At 40.9% G+C, this 16,124-nt stretch overlaps 1 protein-coding gene across 1 annotated transcript in view; it reads right to left on the bottom strand.

Annotated features, from left to right (window-relative positions):
- NUP133 (nucleoporin 133) overlaps positions 1 to 16,124 on the bottom strand; it is a 2,059,048-nt gene that overhangs the window by 666,632 nt on the left and 1,376,292 nt on the right. Inside the window, exon 18 of the mRNA XM_044070734.1 lies at positions 8,182 to 8,433. Coding sequence (XP_043926669.1) covers positions 8,182 to 8,433 — 252 coding nt within the window. The remainder of the gene's footprint in view (positions 1 to 8,181; positions 8,434 to 16,124) is intronic.

Below are 16,124 nucleotides of genomic sequence, written 5' to 3'. Positions count from 1 at the left end.
GGAGCTGTCTTTTTTTTTTTTCTTTATACACTAAGTTTTATATCTATATGTGATAGTCAACATTTGCTGTTTCACTTTATACTGTAGTCTATGACATCTTGTAAGATTTGTTAACTATGAAACTTTTCTACCCAGACCGCTGCTGAAAAGGGGCTTGTCATGCCCCAGTCGGACTTCCCTGGTAAACAAATAAATAAATGAAACAAACAGTAAAAAATAAAATATAGCAAATGTATTAAAACTTCTCAACAATTACACAGGAAAACACAAACATTGGATGAAGACTGAAGCTTTCTCCAAGAATTTGAAATCGAGGGATCATTATGAAAAGAATATGAAAACCTAGGGAGGTGCACTTCTGGTTGAGTGCATCACTAGGGCAGCTTTCTAAGGGGAAAAGGGAGAAAGTACAGTTTTGTACCTACCATAAATGTAGATGTCCGATAGGTATGCAACTGCAGTCATAACATATGGGTTGTCCTGCCTCAGGCAGCCCTTCGGTCGGCCGGATTCCAAAGTCTGGGTCTGGCCTCGGCTGATGTCGCACCTTCCCCGACGTCAGAGCGTCTGGGGTATAAAAGCATCAGCCGACGCCATTTTCCTCAGTTTTTCTTGCCCCAGATGCCAGGTGCCCTCTAGGAAGGCTAAATTTGGATAAATGCAGAAAGTTCCAAACATTTGCAAAATTATATACATGTATAAACAAACAAATACACCATAATAGATTCCCCCAGCTAGCTAAAAGAGGGGTAAGTACCCTAGGAATAGCACAGAGGGGTAGGAGGGAGGGTAAACCTGACTGCAGCTACATTTATGGTAGGTACAAAACTGTACTATGTCCTTCAAGGATGCATCTGCAGTCATAACATATGGGTAGAATACCATAGCCAATCTGGGGGAGGTGGTACTAAGAAAAGGATGGTGTAGTTAAGATCCCCTGCAGGACTGCAGTAGCAAAACCTGCTCTGGATCTGGAGTATAAAGGTAGATTGTAATGCTTGGCAAATGTATGCACGGAGCTCCAAGTAGCAGCTTCTAAAATGTCCTTGGTAGCCACCCCTCGTAGGAAGGCTGTAATGGTGGCCGTGGCCCTTGTGGAATGAGGCCTGATGTTTTCAGGAACTGTCTTTCCATGAAAGGAGTAGCAAAATCGAATGCAATTTCCTATCCATTTTGAAATTGTCTGTTTGGAAATTGCTTTTTCCTGCACCCCAGTAGCATATGCTACAAATAGTTGGTCAGTTTTTCTGTTTTCTGCTAGTTTTTGTTCTGTCCAAGTAGTAGCGTAGTTGTCTGTGTATATCCAGGGTGTGCAGAAGTTTTTCCCCTCTATTCTGTGGATTTGGGAAGAACGTAGGCAAGTGAATAGCTTGGTTCAAGGATACCCTAGATACCACCTTTGGCATAAAAGTAGGATTGGTTCTTAGTGAAACTCTGTCCTGATGGAAAATAAGAAATGGCTGCACTGCCATTAATGCTTGTAACTCAGATACTCTTCTTGCTGAAGTTATTGCCAGAAGGAATGCAGTTTTCCAAGACAGAAACTGTAGATCTGCTGATGCTGCTGGTTCAAAAGGAGGAAGTGTCAGTTTCTCCAGCACAAAGTTGCGATCCCAAGTAGGTAGAGGCGGTCTTCTTGGAGGTTTAATATTTTTGATCCCTCTCAGAAATTGTCTGAGGAGAGGGTGTGAGAAGATAGGTGGATCCACATTGTATTCTGCTGAAATTGCTGAGGCATGAATTTTAATGGAAGAATAGGACAGGCCATTGTAGAACAATTCTGCTAAGTATTCCAGGATATGCTGTGACATCTGAGCCTTTTGATGTGCTCCAAATGAGAAATCTCTTCCATTTAGCTGAGTATGTCTTCCTTGTGGAAGGCCTGCGAGCCTCCAAGATAATGTCCTTCACTCTCTGTGATTAAACAGTTTGATTGGGATTTAAGGAATTTTCCAGGCAGTTAGCTGCAATGTTTTCAAGTTGGGATGCATGGTCTTGAAATTGTTCTGCGTCAGAAGAAGAGGCCATAGGGGGAGAGGCCATGGTTTTGCCTGAGACATGCTTCTCAATAATGGATACCAGTGTTGCCTTGGCCAGTCTGGAGCTATCAGTATCACTCTTGGCTGTTCCTCCCTGATCTTCAGTAGAACCTTGTACATCAATGGGAGAGGTGGGAAGGCATATACTTTTAGGGCTTTCCAGCTGAGAGAGAGTCCACCCTCCAAGCTTGTGGGTGGTATGTCCTTGAGCAGAATGCCTTCAGTTGATGGTTGAGTGGGGAGGCGAACAGATCTACCTCCGGCATTCCCCATGTCTTTGCTATGAGTTGGAAGATGTCTGGGTGCAGCATCCATTCGTGTGCATCCATGGTAGTTCTGCTTAAGCTGTCTGCCAGTGTATTCTCTTTCCCTGGCACGAATTGGGACTGTAGTTGGATATTGAGTTTCAGGCATAGTTCCCATAGATTCATAGCCAGCCGGCATAGAGGGTAAGAGTGTGTGCCTCCCTGCTTGTTTATGTACCACATGACCGTGGTGTTGTCTGTCCTTATTAACAGGTGGCCTTGTTGGAGGAAGGGTTTGAAAGCCTCGATTGCATGCATCACTGCCAGCATTTCCTTTTGGTTTATGTGCATGCTTAGTTGTGCTTGAGGCCATAGGCCTTGGATACATTTGCCCTCCATGTGTGCTCCCCATCCTCGGTCTGAAGCGTCCGTGGTGATGGTCTGCCTTGGTTTTGGTTTGTTGAAAGGCAACCCTCTGTTGGACTGGCAGGCCTGGGCCCACCACAGAAATTCCTTTTGAAGGCATGGAATGATTGGTATCAAGGTTTCTAAACTGTGACTGTGTTGAGACCATACACTCCTTAGGTACCACTGTAATTTCCTCATATGCAGCCTGGCGTGAGGTATCAGAATTATGCAGGATGCCATGTAACCCAGGGCCTGCAGGATTTTCCTTGCAGTAAGCTGAGTTTGTCTTGTCAGAATCATGAAGTAATCTGGAAGTTGTTTTTGTTTTTCTTCTGTGAGAAAAGCCATTTGGGTGGTTGTGTCCAGATCTGCACCCAAAAAGGTTATCCTTTGGGATGGCACTAGTCTTGACTTTTGGATGTTGACTGTGTATCCCAAGGCCTGTAGCAGGTGGATGGCATAGGCCAAGTCCTTTATCAAATTTGCCTTGTTGTCCGCTTGTATTAGGCAGTCATCCAGATATGGGTAGATTTGAATTCCCTGTAGTCTGCAATGTGCAATTACTGATGCCAGGCATTTCGTGAATACTCTGGGCGCAGTAGATAAGCCAAAGGGCAATGCTGAGAATTGATAATGCTCTGATCCTGCAAGAAATCTGAGGTGTCTTCTGCAACTTGGTCGAATAGGGACGTGCAGGTATGCCTCCTTGAGATCTAGAGTCACCAGCCAAGACTCCTTGCCCAACATGGGAAGAAGCTGCTGTAGGGTCAGCATCTTGAATTTTGGCACAATGAGATAAGTATTCAGTGCGGACAGGTCGAGAATAGGCCTCCATTGATTTTCTTTTCTTGGTACAAGGAATAGTCTGGAGTAAAATCCTTGGCCTTGTTCTGAACATGGTACCTTTTCTATAGCTTTCATCTGAAGCAAATTGTTGATCTGTCTTAAAGCCTCTGCCCTCTGATTTGGTGGCAGGTTTGGCATTCCGTTTCTTTTCGGCAAAGTGTGGAAGTGGAACCTGTATCCTTTGTCTATTATTTGCAGTGTCCATGTGTCCCTTGTGATATAATGCCAGTTTTTTGAGAATAAAGCCAGCTTTCCGCCCAAGGGTGCTTCCAGTTGATCCCTGGTAGGCGGAATCAGAGTTAAGTCATTGAGCCTGCCCTGGTGTAGTAGTAGTTGTTGTTGCACTACTCCTCTGGTTGGCAGGCTGCCACTGACGGCCTCTGTAGGAGCCCTTCGATTGACCTCTGCCTCTAGGGTGCCTGTTCCTGCCCCTCTGGGCTCTGTCCGAGTCTGGAAAGGACCAATTCTTAGTAGGCCAGTTTCTGCTGAATCTCGGTGATTGTACTTGCAGGAAATCTTTAACTGTTTGCACAGATTTTGCCTTTTCTTCAACCTTTTTTAAGATCTCCTGAGCAGAGGAGCCAAATAAATTTTGTTTCTCCATAGGAGCATCCAGGAGTTTAGCTTTAACATGGTCTAGCAAAGATTGTTCCTTCAGCCAGGCATGCCTACGAATAACTGCCCCAGTCATAGCTGATCTAAATGAAGCCTCCAGTGCATCAGCTACATTTTAAGAAATGATTACTAACCTGTTGTGAATTGTGTACCAAATCCTGAAGGGATTTACGGTCAAGGGGTTCAGGAGAAGAAAGTTTCTTATTCAGTTCATCTAACAAATACTCTTGGTACTGTATCATATGAAATTGACAATTTAATGCCCTGACAGAAAGAGTTGCAGAAGTATATACCTTCTTTCCCCACCTCTCTAAAGCTCTAGACTGTCTTTCAGAGGGTAGAGGATTCTTGGCAGTGGCGGCCGCAACCCCTTTAGGGCCCTGAGAAATAGTTTCTGGGTCTGCAGAATGGGCTTTGTACAGATGGAAATGAGAATCCGGGACCCTGTAGTATCTGTCAGGTTTGGCAGGGGCCGGAGGAAGAGTATCAGGGGCTGTACTGACATCATTGTACACATCAATTACATTCAGAACAGGAGGTATAGCTAAGGGCCTATGTTGAGGCAAATGCAAAAAGGTCCTTAATCTTTTTCTAGAATCAGAGAAATCCTGACCTTGCCATTGAAAATGCTCTCTCATGGAGTGTAGAGTCTCACCAAAGGAAAACTCTTCAGGAGGGGAGGCCGAAGGGATAGATTCCTCAGCATCTGAATCCTCATAAGGTGAATAAGCCTCCTCCTGGTGGTCTGACAACTCAGACCCATCCGTGGCATCATCTGAAGAGTGTGGGTCAGAGGGGTCAGTCCTGGGCCTTTTGTCCGGAGGAGGGTGAGAGGCCCTGTCTGGGTGAGGTTGTTAACCTCTAATTAAAGAAATAAGGTCCTCTGCAAGGGTGAGGATCTGAGAACTTGAGGAAGGCCTCTGGGAGGTAGTTTTGGTAGGCATAGCTTTGGATAGTTTGGCAGCTTTAGCCCTAGAAAAGGCCTTAATGGACATGGAAGCAGGGAGCCTAGCTGCCCCACGTGCAGGAGTATAAATGTCCAAAGGTATGGTGTCGGACATTTCCTGAACACTGGTTTCGGTAGGAAGTTCGGTAGCCGACTCAGCCTGGGCCTCACGGGCCTCGGTGGTCGGATGAATGGGTTTGGAAGTAGGAATCTCCGTGGACTCGGTTTCGGCCGAAACCGAGACACTCGTGGTAGGCCTAGCCGTGGTTTCAGCCGAAACCGTGGGCCGCGAGTGTCGGTCCTTTTCCTTCCGTTTTTTCACCAGATGCGAAGTCGGAGTCTCCGATGGCATTTTATAAGCAAAAGTGGCCCCACAAAATTCCTCTGCAAACTCCGACCGACGTCTAAGAGTTCGTCGGTTGAAGGAAGCACAGGCTGAACAGGCCGATACGTCGTGGTCTGGGCCTAAGCAAGGAAGGCAGTAGGAATGGAAATCCTTAAGAGGTATTTGTTTCCCACAAGTTAAACAATTATTTACTTTGTCTGACATCGGCTGAGGCAAGAAAGAGTCCCCAACGGGGTACTTAGCTTTTTTCGAAGTCTTCGGTAGCTGAATTCACTGGATCTGACTGATCAGCACTTGCGAACAGCTTCTGCTTCGGGCACCGCGCGGCAAGAAAGACTGAGGAAAATGGCGTCAGCTGACGCTTTTATACCCCAGACGCTCTGACATTGGGGAAAGTGCGACATCAGCCGAGGCCAGACCCAGACTTTGGAATCCGGCTGACCAAAGGGCTGCCGACAACCCATATGTTATGACTGCAGATGCATCCTTGAAGGACATCAGTAGCTGTATCGTTGGACAGTGATACAAAGTCGTCACAGCAAGACTTCACGTGCTCTACAAACTAACCCTTTTCCCTGTATTGCTTACATCATACCTGACATGTTTCTAACTCTAACATTATATGTTTCTTTCGGAAAAAAATATTTTCCTAGCTTGCTTACATCAAATCCCATTATTTGCCTTCATATGTACTTGACAATTTACTATAACTCCCATCCTGTATGAATAACCTGCCTGACTGTCAAACATGCATCTGTCTGGGACACAATATACTTTTGTACACTAAACACAGATGTACTACTTGCGAGAATTGTCACTCAATTTTCATTACTGAAATAAACTTCAAGCAGTTACTTCTGTATATTGCAAGTTTTACTATTGCAAAAGTACTTATCGTATCTATAACGAAACGGTAAATGTAAATATTTACTGGAACTTTTCTCCCCAGGCCTCTGCTGAAACTGAACTTTGCAGATGGACTGCCCTGGTTATAAAAAAAAAAGGGGGGGGGGCAAATAAAACAAAATAGAAAATAAAATAAGGTTTCCTCCAATTTCTGAACAGTGTTTGGCTCTGGGCAGGTTGAAAGACCACCTGTGACGCATCAGCAAAGTCTGAACCTGTCTGCCAAACAGCTGACTTGACAAACACTAACTGGCAATTAGAAAACATCTACTTGCAAAGGTCCATTCAAACTATGACAGCTTTTTGACACAGAAAATAGAGTTCAACCTGTTTTCTGATTTACCAAACCACTGCCATGTTGTTCATGTGGATGGCAATAGCACCTAGTGGGAGTCAGTCCCGGAACACCTACAAAGTGTAGAGGACAGCCCCCATTCCTAATACAGTGATGTGCAGAAAGGCAGCCCTGTACAACCAAGGTCCTTGACCATCTCCTCTTGAAATGCCCATCCCACATTATAGTACAAGTACCCTATCAATGGTAACTGTCACAACTGGTGTGGGAGCTAAAAAGGGGGCATGGCCAGGGATAAACTGGCTCTGTGTACCAATCACATTAGATTCTTGCATTTCTGTGATAATTTGATTGGGAAGTCTAAAATCTGAGAGTTCAGTAGAACCAGTTTCTAAAGTCCACTGCTAAACTCTCAAGTAAAAGCAAGCACTGTATGCCATACAAACTGAAGACTCTCTGAAAACTAGGGTCTTGAGACAACAAAATGATGTAACCATTTGCTCCTGAAGAATCCAGCGCATAACCTATTGAACACACAGGAAGTCATCTGGTGGAATGAAGGCTCAACAAGAGAGTCCATAATACAGCCACTGAATGTTACGGTCTGTGTAGGCAACAGCTAGGATTTTGTGGTGTTCACCAACATCTCAAAGGAGTGAAACTAGGTTTAAATGCAGTCATCCTGGATAGTGATAGCTGGCAAGAATCAGTCATCCAGTTTAGGAAAAACCTTGGTTCCCTGCCGCCTGAGATGAGTTGCTGCAACTGTCAAGCATGTGGATAATAACCTTGGGAACAGAGGCATGTCCAACTGGAAGAGTTTGAAATTGTCAGTGATTGTCTACTATCTGAAAAGTACATACATCTCCAAAACTCCTTTGTTATATTTCTGTATATACAAGCATACTGGAGGACCACCACATGCAGTCTACCTCCTGTGGACAGAAAGAGGTATGGATAGCAATGAGACTATTCAAGAGTTCTCTCACAACATACTGATGTAGGCCATAAAGATAAAGTATGGGGATTAAGGTCATTTGCCTTTTAAGAAAATCATTCTTTTGAGCTGGGGCATAGGTTATGAATTGCTTACACATAGTAAGGTCTTACTAGGTTTAGTGACACTGACTGCCAAAAAACAATTACAAGAAAATGGGAAACAAAATCTAAACAAACTGTAATTGAAGTATTAAAAATTGTAAAGGAGATAAAAGAACTTGAGGTAAGACCCTTGGAAAAAGAAAACAAATTACATAAAAGTAGACAGAATCTGTGGGAACAATACACATAAAATAATGTTCAGGAAGAGGAGTGAGGTGTAAGGGAAGGATAGCACTGAACAATTTATGTAATGCTGGAATGAATGCCAATTGTGAAAAAGAAAACATGCACGAATACTGCATGAAAAAATATTACTAGAATTTGTTTTCTTTTAAATTAAACTTGTAGCTGTGTCACTGTTTTAGTTGTACATTAACAAAGATGTTTATTTAAAAAAAATATATGTCCTTATTACAAAAACACTTTTTACGTACACAGTGGGGAGAGAAGTTCTGAGCGCTTCTGAGTGTACTCCATTTCCAGTTCATCATATCTCTCTTGCGCATTCTGACGATCCAAAGATTTCAGTTGAGATACATAGCCATCTAGGAAGCAGTCCAACAAAGCCACCAGCTGTTCTAAGAGGATATTGCGCAATGCACTGTCTGCCTGAGGATAAACCCTTTTGAGGACAATTTCATGCTGCTGCATAATGACAGGACGGACTCCTCCAGGGCCACACGAAGCTAAGGACAGAAAAACAAATTGGAAACCTGCTATATTTTGCCAGTAACAAATGAAGATATTAAGCATATTAAAAAGTTAATTTGATACAAAGACACATATTACAGTTTTAACCAGTACAAAATGTATTTGTTAATGACTGCGCCAATTTGCAGTAATAGCATTGCATCAAAGAATTACAGAAGCAATAAGTACTAAATAAGTGGAAAGAGAGGTAAGTAAATCAGAAATTCTGGGATAAAAACTTCTATGCTTAGACAGTACAGTTATGTAAATATACTTGAACATAACTGCAGATCTTACAGAAGGGGTCACTGTAACTGTAAATCAGAACATCAGGGTTATCATACTGGTGGTACCACAGTTCTCACACAGGCTTGATATTGCACGTGTCTCCTTTAAAAAATCCACACTGCTGCAAGTACTCTTTGTTCAAAGCTAAATTTCCCCACAGAAACAAAAAAATATATGATGCATAAATAGTCCTTATGTTTATGACTCAGTAAAAATATGCACAACATTCAATATGTTGACTATGAATGTGGACATGTGTACTAATGCCAGAATAAAAATGTACACACAAAAAAACACCTTAACTACACTTTCTGGATATTCCAGGCACCACTGACAATCAGAACATCAAGTGCCAAAAATAATTTTCACACATCTATTTTTTTTTTAATCAGCAAAAGTATGACAATCCAGGATAGTTACTAGAGCACCTGCTATTTCCTATATCACACTTAATTCTCACTTCTAAAGAACACCAAATATTCAAAAAGGTTCATAGGTATGTACTAGGCTAATGGCCCTGCAGCCTTTACAGGCCTAACCCATAGGATTTCCCTAGTATCGTGCCACCCATTAGTTCCCAGTGTCTCTGTCGAGTAGAGCCACTGGAGTGATTCCCAGTGTGAATTTCCTATTTCTCAGCCACTCATCAAGATTTCTCTTGAAGAGATCCAGTGAGGTGCTCTGTTTGACATGTACGGGAAGTCTATTCCATAGCATGGGCAGTCTCTGGGTTATGAACCTGTTCCTCCAGCATGTTCTGTTGAGTGTGGAAATGAGGTTGAGGTCTCTGGAGCATGTGGTGCGGAGAGATTGGGATTTCTTTACATGTAGCATTTCTAACAGAGCTGGGTCAGACATGGCTTTGTAAGTCAAGCAGACATTGTCTCTAAGTAGGTGATATGAGACAGAGAATAGTTGGGAATTTGTTTGAGTCTGTCCATATAGGACTACTGTTTAAGGCCTAGGATCATCGTTGAGAGGTACTTTTGCGGCCTTTCCAGTTGTTGCAGGTGACTAGTGAGGTACATGCCAAACGGGGGGAAATGTACTCAATGACCGTCTCCCTCTACTCTTCCCTCATTAGGCCAATGACCTCTTTCTTCCTGGATACAAAACCCTTAGTAATGAGATGTGCCACACAGGACTTTCTGACCACAGTGGCAATGTGGTGGTCAAAAGAGAGGTTGCTGTCCAACTGTGTTCCCAGATCTCTTATAATGCCTTCTGTGTTCAGTGGACTACCATCAATGTGGTAATTCATGTGAACAGAGTTTTTCCGAAAGGGGATGATGACATTTTTTGGCATTGAGCTCAATCCTTTGTACTCCCATACGTATTTCTTCTATTGCCACTGCTCCACACAGATTTCCAATCTTCCTACTCATTCTCTTTTTCTACAATGTTTACATTCACTTGTTTCTTGGTGTGTGTATGCATTAAATTTAAGCAAACAAACATTACTTTTAACGTGTATATGTACTTTGCCTTCATGTACCCAAAACTTATATTAATTTTATTTTGTAAATATGCATGTGAAATATATTGTTTGTAGATTTCCGCCAGAGCCTCAGCTGAAAAGGCTTTTTCTGCCAAGTCAGATTTTCCAGTAAAGAAATACTAACAAATAAATACATTTTCCCACCCTCAAGAAGCTTTACATATGTTGGTAATGAAATGTCCTTAAAGCTATCATAAAAATGAATGAAAAAAAATCCCACCCAGGCTTGATGTTTTGCTGCTCATCATGACTTCTCATTCCATCCTACACAAGAGGCCATGGGCAGATAATCCATGTTCTGTTACTATGTGAATAAAGCACTTGGAATCATCTGCTCTCGGTGAGTGATTTCAGTGCTTACCAGAGACCTTCAATGGCAGCAGAAGATTAAAACTTCAGAACATTATTTCTTGCAGGTATGTTTGACACCCTAGACATAGTTGTGGGCAAATTAAGCGATACCCGCAACAATAAAGCAACCAATTTTTATTTTTTTTAATTACAAAGATCACGTATAAAGAGGTCTTTGTACAGCCTTCAGTTATGCTTCTGGCCCAAACTGACTACAGCTGTGACCAGATGAAACAAATCAATTCAACTTGTAGCTTGTCAAATAATTAAAATGCCACATTTATGGGGGGGGGTAAGCCCCCATACACCAACCCCCAAACCCTTACTTAAATATACTACCACCACAGTCACACACCCATAAGGAAAACCTTCATACAGGGAAATGCTGACTGTGTGCAAACAAAAGCTGCAGTAGTAGAGATTCCATATGCAAAACAGCAGCTGAAGGCTTGCATATCAGGGAGTCAAACTTAAGTTCCCACCTTGTCCAGTTTAAACGCAAGGAAGGATAAGATAAGGGTGTATATGGCAGCAATAAGTCAAAATACTCAACTGTTTTTCTTCACAGTTGCACACTGGTTTGAAGCAAAAGCTAGGGTAAAAGTAGGGCGGTATACCATATGAAGGCAAAGGGACATTATGTGATCACTGTTGGACAGTCACTGAAATAGCTTGCAAGGGAGGAACATGCATGTGTATGATGGCAGTAAGTTGAAATACATTACTTGAACCATTACTCTTTCACTCTCACAACAGTCAAACATTCAAGAGGCTACTAGGAGTGCCAGACTGTTACAAACAGCAATTACATGACCACTGTTTGCCAGGAAAGGTCAAACCATATGTATGAGAACAGCTAGCTGAAATGCATTATTATGCTTACTACCCCCACCCCCCCTTACCACCACCACTTGTACATCTGACTGATCAAAGAAAACAGAACAAAGGAATTCTTAGGGTTTGAGGTGACAGGAGAAAGACTGTGTGTAAACAAAAGGGCATTGTCTGATTCATAGATAATTACTAGGCTAGCTGCCCTCATGGACCATTTTTATGTCTAGCCAATTACCCCCTGTGAGAATCAAACCCTGCAACTTGTGCTTCTAATGTAAACACTTTAACCATTACGCCACCCTCCCACTACTGTTATATTACCAGTTATATGGTTTACTGGAGGGGGGGGTGCAGTTGTAGAGCATGACATCAGTCAGTTGAAATTAATTTCTGTAACTGTCCTTTACTTTTGTCACTATCAAACATCAAAGTGGTATACAATAAGAAGCATTGTATGAGGATGGAGACGGTCTGTGTGTGAAAGCAAAAGAGTAAAGGAAATTACATCATCTTTCTCTAATGATCATGCCAGTGGGGTCTTTGGATGTTCTTAGGAGGAACAAGTTGAAATCCATTAATGTGCCAATTATTTCTTTCACTTTCATTATAAATCAAACATCAGAGGTGTACAAAGAACACAGAAACTAGTTATCTTTGGCATGTGGTATAATGCATCTAAAAGTGACTGACCACTACTGTCACTTGGGCTAGCCTGTCAGAAGCAAAGTGTGTGTGTGTGTGTGTGTGTGTGTGTGTGTGTGTGTGTGTGTGTGTGTGTGTGTGTACATGTGCTGGTGGAATCAGTGCATAAAATAATCACAGCATTCCCTTGCAAACAATTTATGACACTACTACTCATTCAAATGGGATACTCCTTATTCTGCAAGACATATTCTAATGCTTAATGGGACAGCCTGTTTACAGCAGTTACCAAAATAAACTGTTTGCTGTATAGGAGAAACATAATGAAGTTACATGCATGCTGTGTTTTAGCTTATAAGTAGCTGTATTATTCAAATTTCAGTCTCTCTACTGGAAAAGCCTTTGGAGTTAAGTTTCCAAGAATACAAATTTCCTTTTTGTCATGAGGTAAATGAACAACAAATAAAAATCATAAAAAATTAACAGTCACTGGAGGAAATACTTCAAAAAATAAGATACTTAATTTCCAGACAGTCATGAAAATAATAAATCTGAGAGAAATAAAACATTCTGCATGCCAGAAGCATGCTCTTGAAAGGCAGCTACAAAAATTTAGGCTAAAGCTCAGTATTACTTACATTTATACTACTGTAATTTCTACCAATCACAGGCAGAAACTCATGTAGCACTGAGCAGGCATTAATCAGTGCTAAAGCAACTATGTCCAGCAAGTTACCACAGTAGCTTACAATGTACAAAAGATGCACCTGTTGAAAAGGACAGGTGCAATACTGGTAATCTTTATAAGATACTCAGTGCACAGACAAGTGCATGCCATCCTCATGCCTCTAAGTACCATACATTGGGTAAAATCAGACTATAGTTGCTAGGCTTGCAAGGGCTCTTAAGACGTACGACTACTAATCTCCTATGAACCTATGAACTATCAAGGGAAGTGAACTGAAAAACTACACCTTCGCTTGAGCAAACCTATCTGAAGGGGAAACAACTATGCAACTTGCATACAAGAACAAAAATGCAGTGTCAACCTCTTTCATATTAACAAACACTGTTTTCTATTCGTTTTCTTGCTTCTAGAAGAACAATGACCAGATCAAAACAGTACCAAAGCTTTACTGTAGTTTTTAACTAAATCAATTTATTTTTACTGAACCTTTTGATTTAGACAGGTAAATGTACAACTCAGGATTTCCTAATGTTTTTAAAGGGTGTTGAGAGATCTGCTCCATGGATTAAGGAAATACATAAATCAAGATGCTTTCCTTTGTTGTCCCAAGGTCCTGAAAGGGCAATGCAAGTTGTGACCCATAACCAAGCACTCGAGTGATAAGAGTTAGAACCTTTAACAGATATATTAAAGTAGAGGTTAAATTAATGGCTATATTGAATCAGAGGTTAGATTCAGGACGACAAGGGGAGGAAAAATGTGTTATCTTGATTACATTCCTAGCTTCTTGTCTGCCTGCAACTGGATATCCAAATGTTAAGTCCCAAACATATGTGGCTAGTCTGCAAATGTGCAGTGACCTAGTGCCACCATGTCCGTTTACTTGAAGGTCTTCTTCGAGTGGGGAAATCTTTTAATACAGGGAGACCAACCTGACTGCACTGACAGGATTCAGTAAAGAGCAGGCCAGCTAAAGTGAGATGTATCCTTCCTTTAGAAAGGCTAAAGGTCAATATCTAGTCAAACAGCACAAGAATACAGCTGACTAATAGTTCGAAGCAAGAGTTTCTGTCAGCCAAAGTTCAAAACTCCATCCAGAAAAATTTTCAATAATGCTAATTCAAGCTCTGGTTTTCTTTCACTTGGAGTTCAATCTAGGGACACATGAAATGGAATTATCTAGAAAGTATCCACCAACTTACAGAGTAATGAATGACAAAGCCCTCCAGAAATTACAAAAAATCCACTCAAGATCTACTATGACTGGGCCAAGCATTCTTCTCAGTACTCCTGAGTCAGTTTGAACATGATCAAGACTGAAATCCCAATTTCTCTGCATTGGACATGATCTTATTTTGGCATAGGTTAGGGAGGAGGTTGAAAAATGCCAGTGCACATTCTGTTCTGATCCAAAGATGAAATTCAGAATCCATAGAACAAAAAAGGAAAGACTCTGTAAAGTCACCACTCTGGATCTTCCAATATTCGCATGTTCATTTGAAATTATCTTTTTATGGAATTAAATGAAAACATAACTGCTTTTCTCAAATTATACTGGGAAGACATCAGAATGAAGCAAAAATGAGGAGTTTATGGCCTAGTTTATGGTTTTTTTAGTGCCTATGGGCTTTCTCTCCTCTGACTTAGAAAATGTGTTTAATCACTTTGGTGCACCTTTAAAACACCCACATGCCCGAATTTAATTAATTAACCATAATCTAGCCTTTGCTTTCAGATGTTGCTACTGTTACAGCATTATCAGTGCACTGGCTGCATCACTGTGTGCTGAAAAGTTCAGTCTCCAGCTTCAAGGTTTCTAAACTAAGTGTTGCAAAACTTGTCATGGGGTGTTGACAATACTGACAAAACAACTGTAAATTTACAAGTCTATTAAAAAAGAAAATGAATGCATCTATTGCCCATGAAAATATTTAGATCTTTTAAAAAAAGAGTCAGATGCCAAGTGTCAAAAAGGAAAGGTGCATCCTTCGGACTTTAGATTACAAATATAATGAAGATTACCAGCTAGCATGTCAAATGGAATAATATAAACATTCACGTCAGTCTGCAGAGAAAAAAAGGATGCAAGGGATGAGCTGGATAAATAGTAACAAGTTTTATGAATTTCAGGTACTAACAGAAAACAGTATACTGCTTCAAAGAGGAAAGCAAAACAGCTTCTAACTCATTAATCTGTGTTGCCCAAAGTGTTAGATAATAGAGCATTTCAACTTCTAGCTGTTGCCAGCAGCAGGATCTGTAAAGAGCTTTCAGAATTATACAAACCATATTTTATACAAAGATAAAACACTGTTATTTAAGTTTACTGTGGGAAAACAAATGATTAAGTAGGTAAAACAATCACTTTGTAAATTTATATAGATGAGAGAACTCTTTCTGCACTCAAAAATGGAAATTTCTTATACTAAAAGGTATGATTCCAGGTGTTATATATATAGGATTACATGCAATACAAGATAACTAAGTCTGAAAACTACCACTTGACCAGTAATCACCCTCAGGTTGAACCTTTTCTCTGGAGGAGGGCTGGGCCAGTCAGGCCATGGGAGAATTTGTGAATACCCACCCAGTTTCCATTTGAAGAAAGACAATCACACTGCTTAATCAGCAGTTGAAATCTATTCCAGAGGTGAGGGAGGTTCTGTGGGCAAGAACCTCTCTCTCTCCACTTTGTTTTTATCTACGAGTGAATATTTAGATCCCTTACTCTAGTACTTGGCAAAGGTAACCAACTGACATGACATGATCCTCTACCAACTATTGTAATGCTGAGATGGAAAGGCTGAAAAAAAATCAGACCTACAAATACCAGAGACTGCAATTTGATGGAATATTTCCTTTTTTCTGAGGTATGGTGATATCTGGGTTCGTTTGTATGTGTATATATTTTTAACTTTTTAACATGAAAAGCTGATATGTTATTGCAGGTTTTGCACACTTGAGGGAGCTGTATCTACAAGAGTCTTTGAATGATTTCAAGTCTGGTTATTTTCATGAATATTTATTAGTACTGTTTAATATTCATGAATAGATGAACAAGATTGGTATATTTGAATTTCAATTTTAATTGTTTGCATCATTTTATTGGATAAATATGTATTAATTAAAGTATATAAAGGAATGAGATTGATCATAGAATTGTTTGATGAAGTCCTGGTGGAGAGGGACGAAAACGCGTGTTTTTATCATTTATGTGAAGTGCGTTAATGATTTTTGCGATCTACATTAAATTACATTTATTAATTCATCTGGTTTCTTCTCTACAACTCCGGTGGCATTTTGGTGGATTACTGTATGTATGTATATATACACATACAGTCAAGTTTTGGGATTGTGAGGGTCTTGTCCTCTTGCAAAAAAAAGAA

Source organism: Protopterus annectens, chromosome 1.part0, assembly GCF_019279795.1.
Source record: "Protopterus annectens isolate FY-2018-M chromosome 1.part0, PAN1.0, whole genome shotgun sequence".
Classification (NCBI taxonomy): Eukaryota; Metazoa; Chordata; order Ceratodontiformes; family Protopteridae; genus Protopterus; species Protopterus annectens.
The sequence above is the reverse complement of the archived record's forward strand: the minus strand, read 5'-3'. Positions and strand labels throughout refer to the sequence as shown.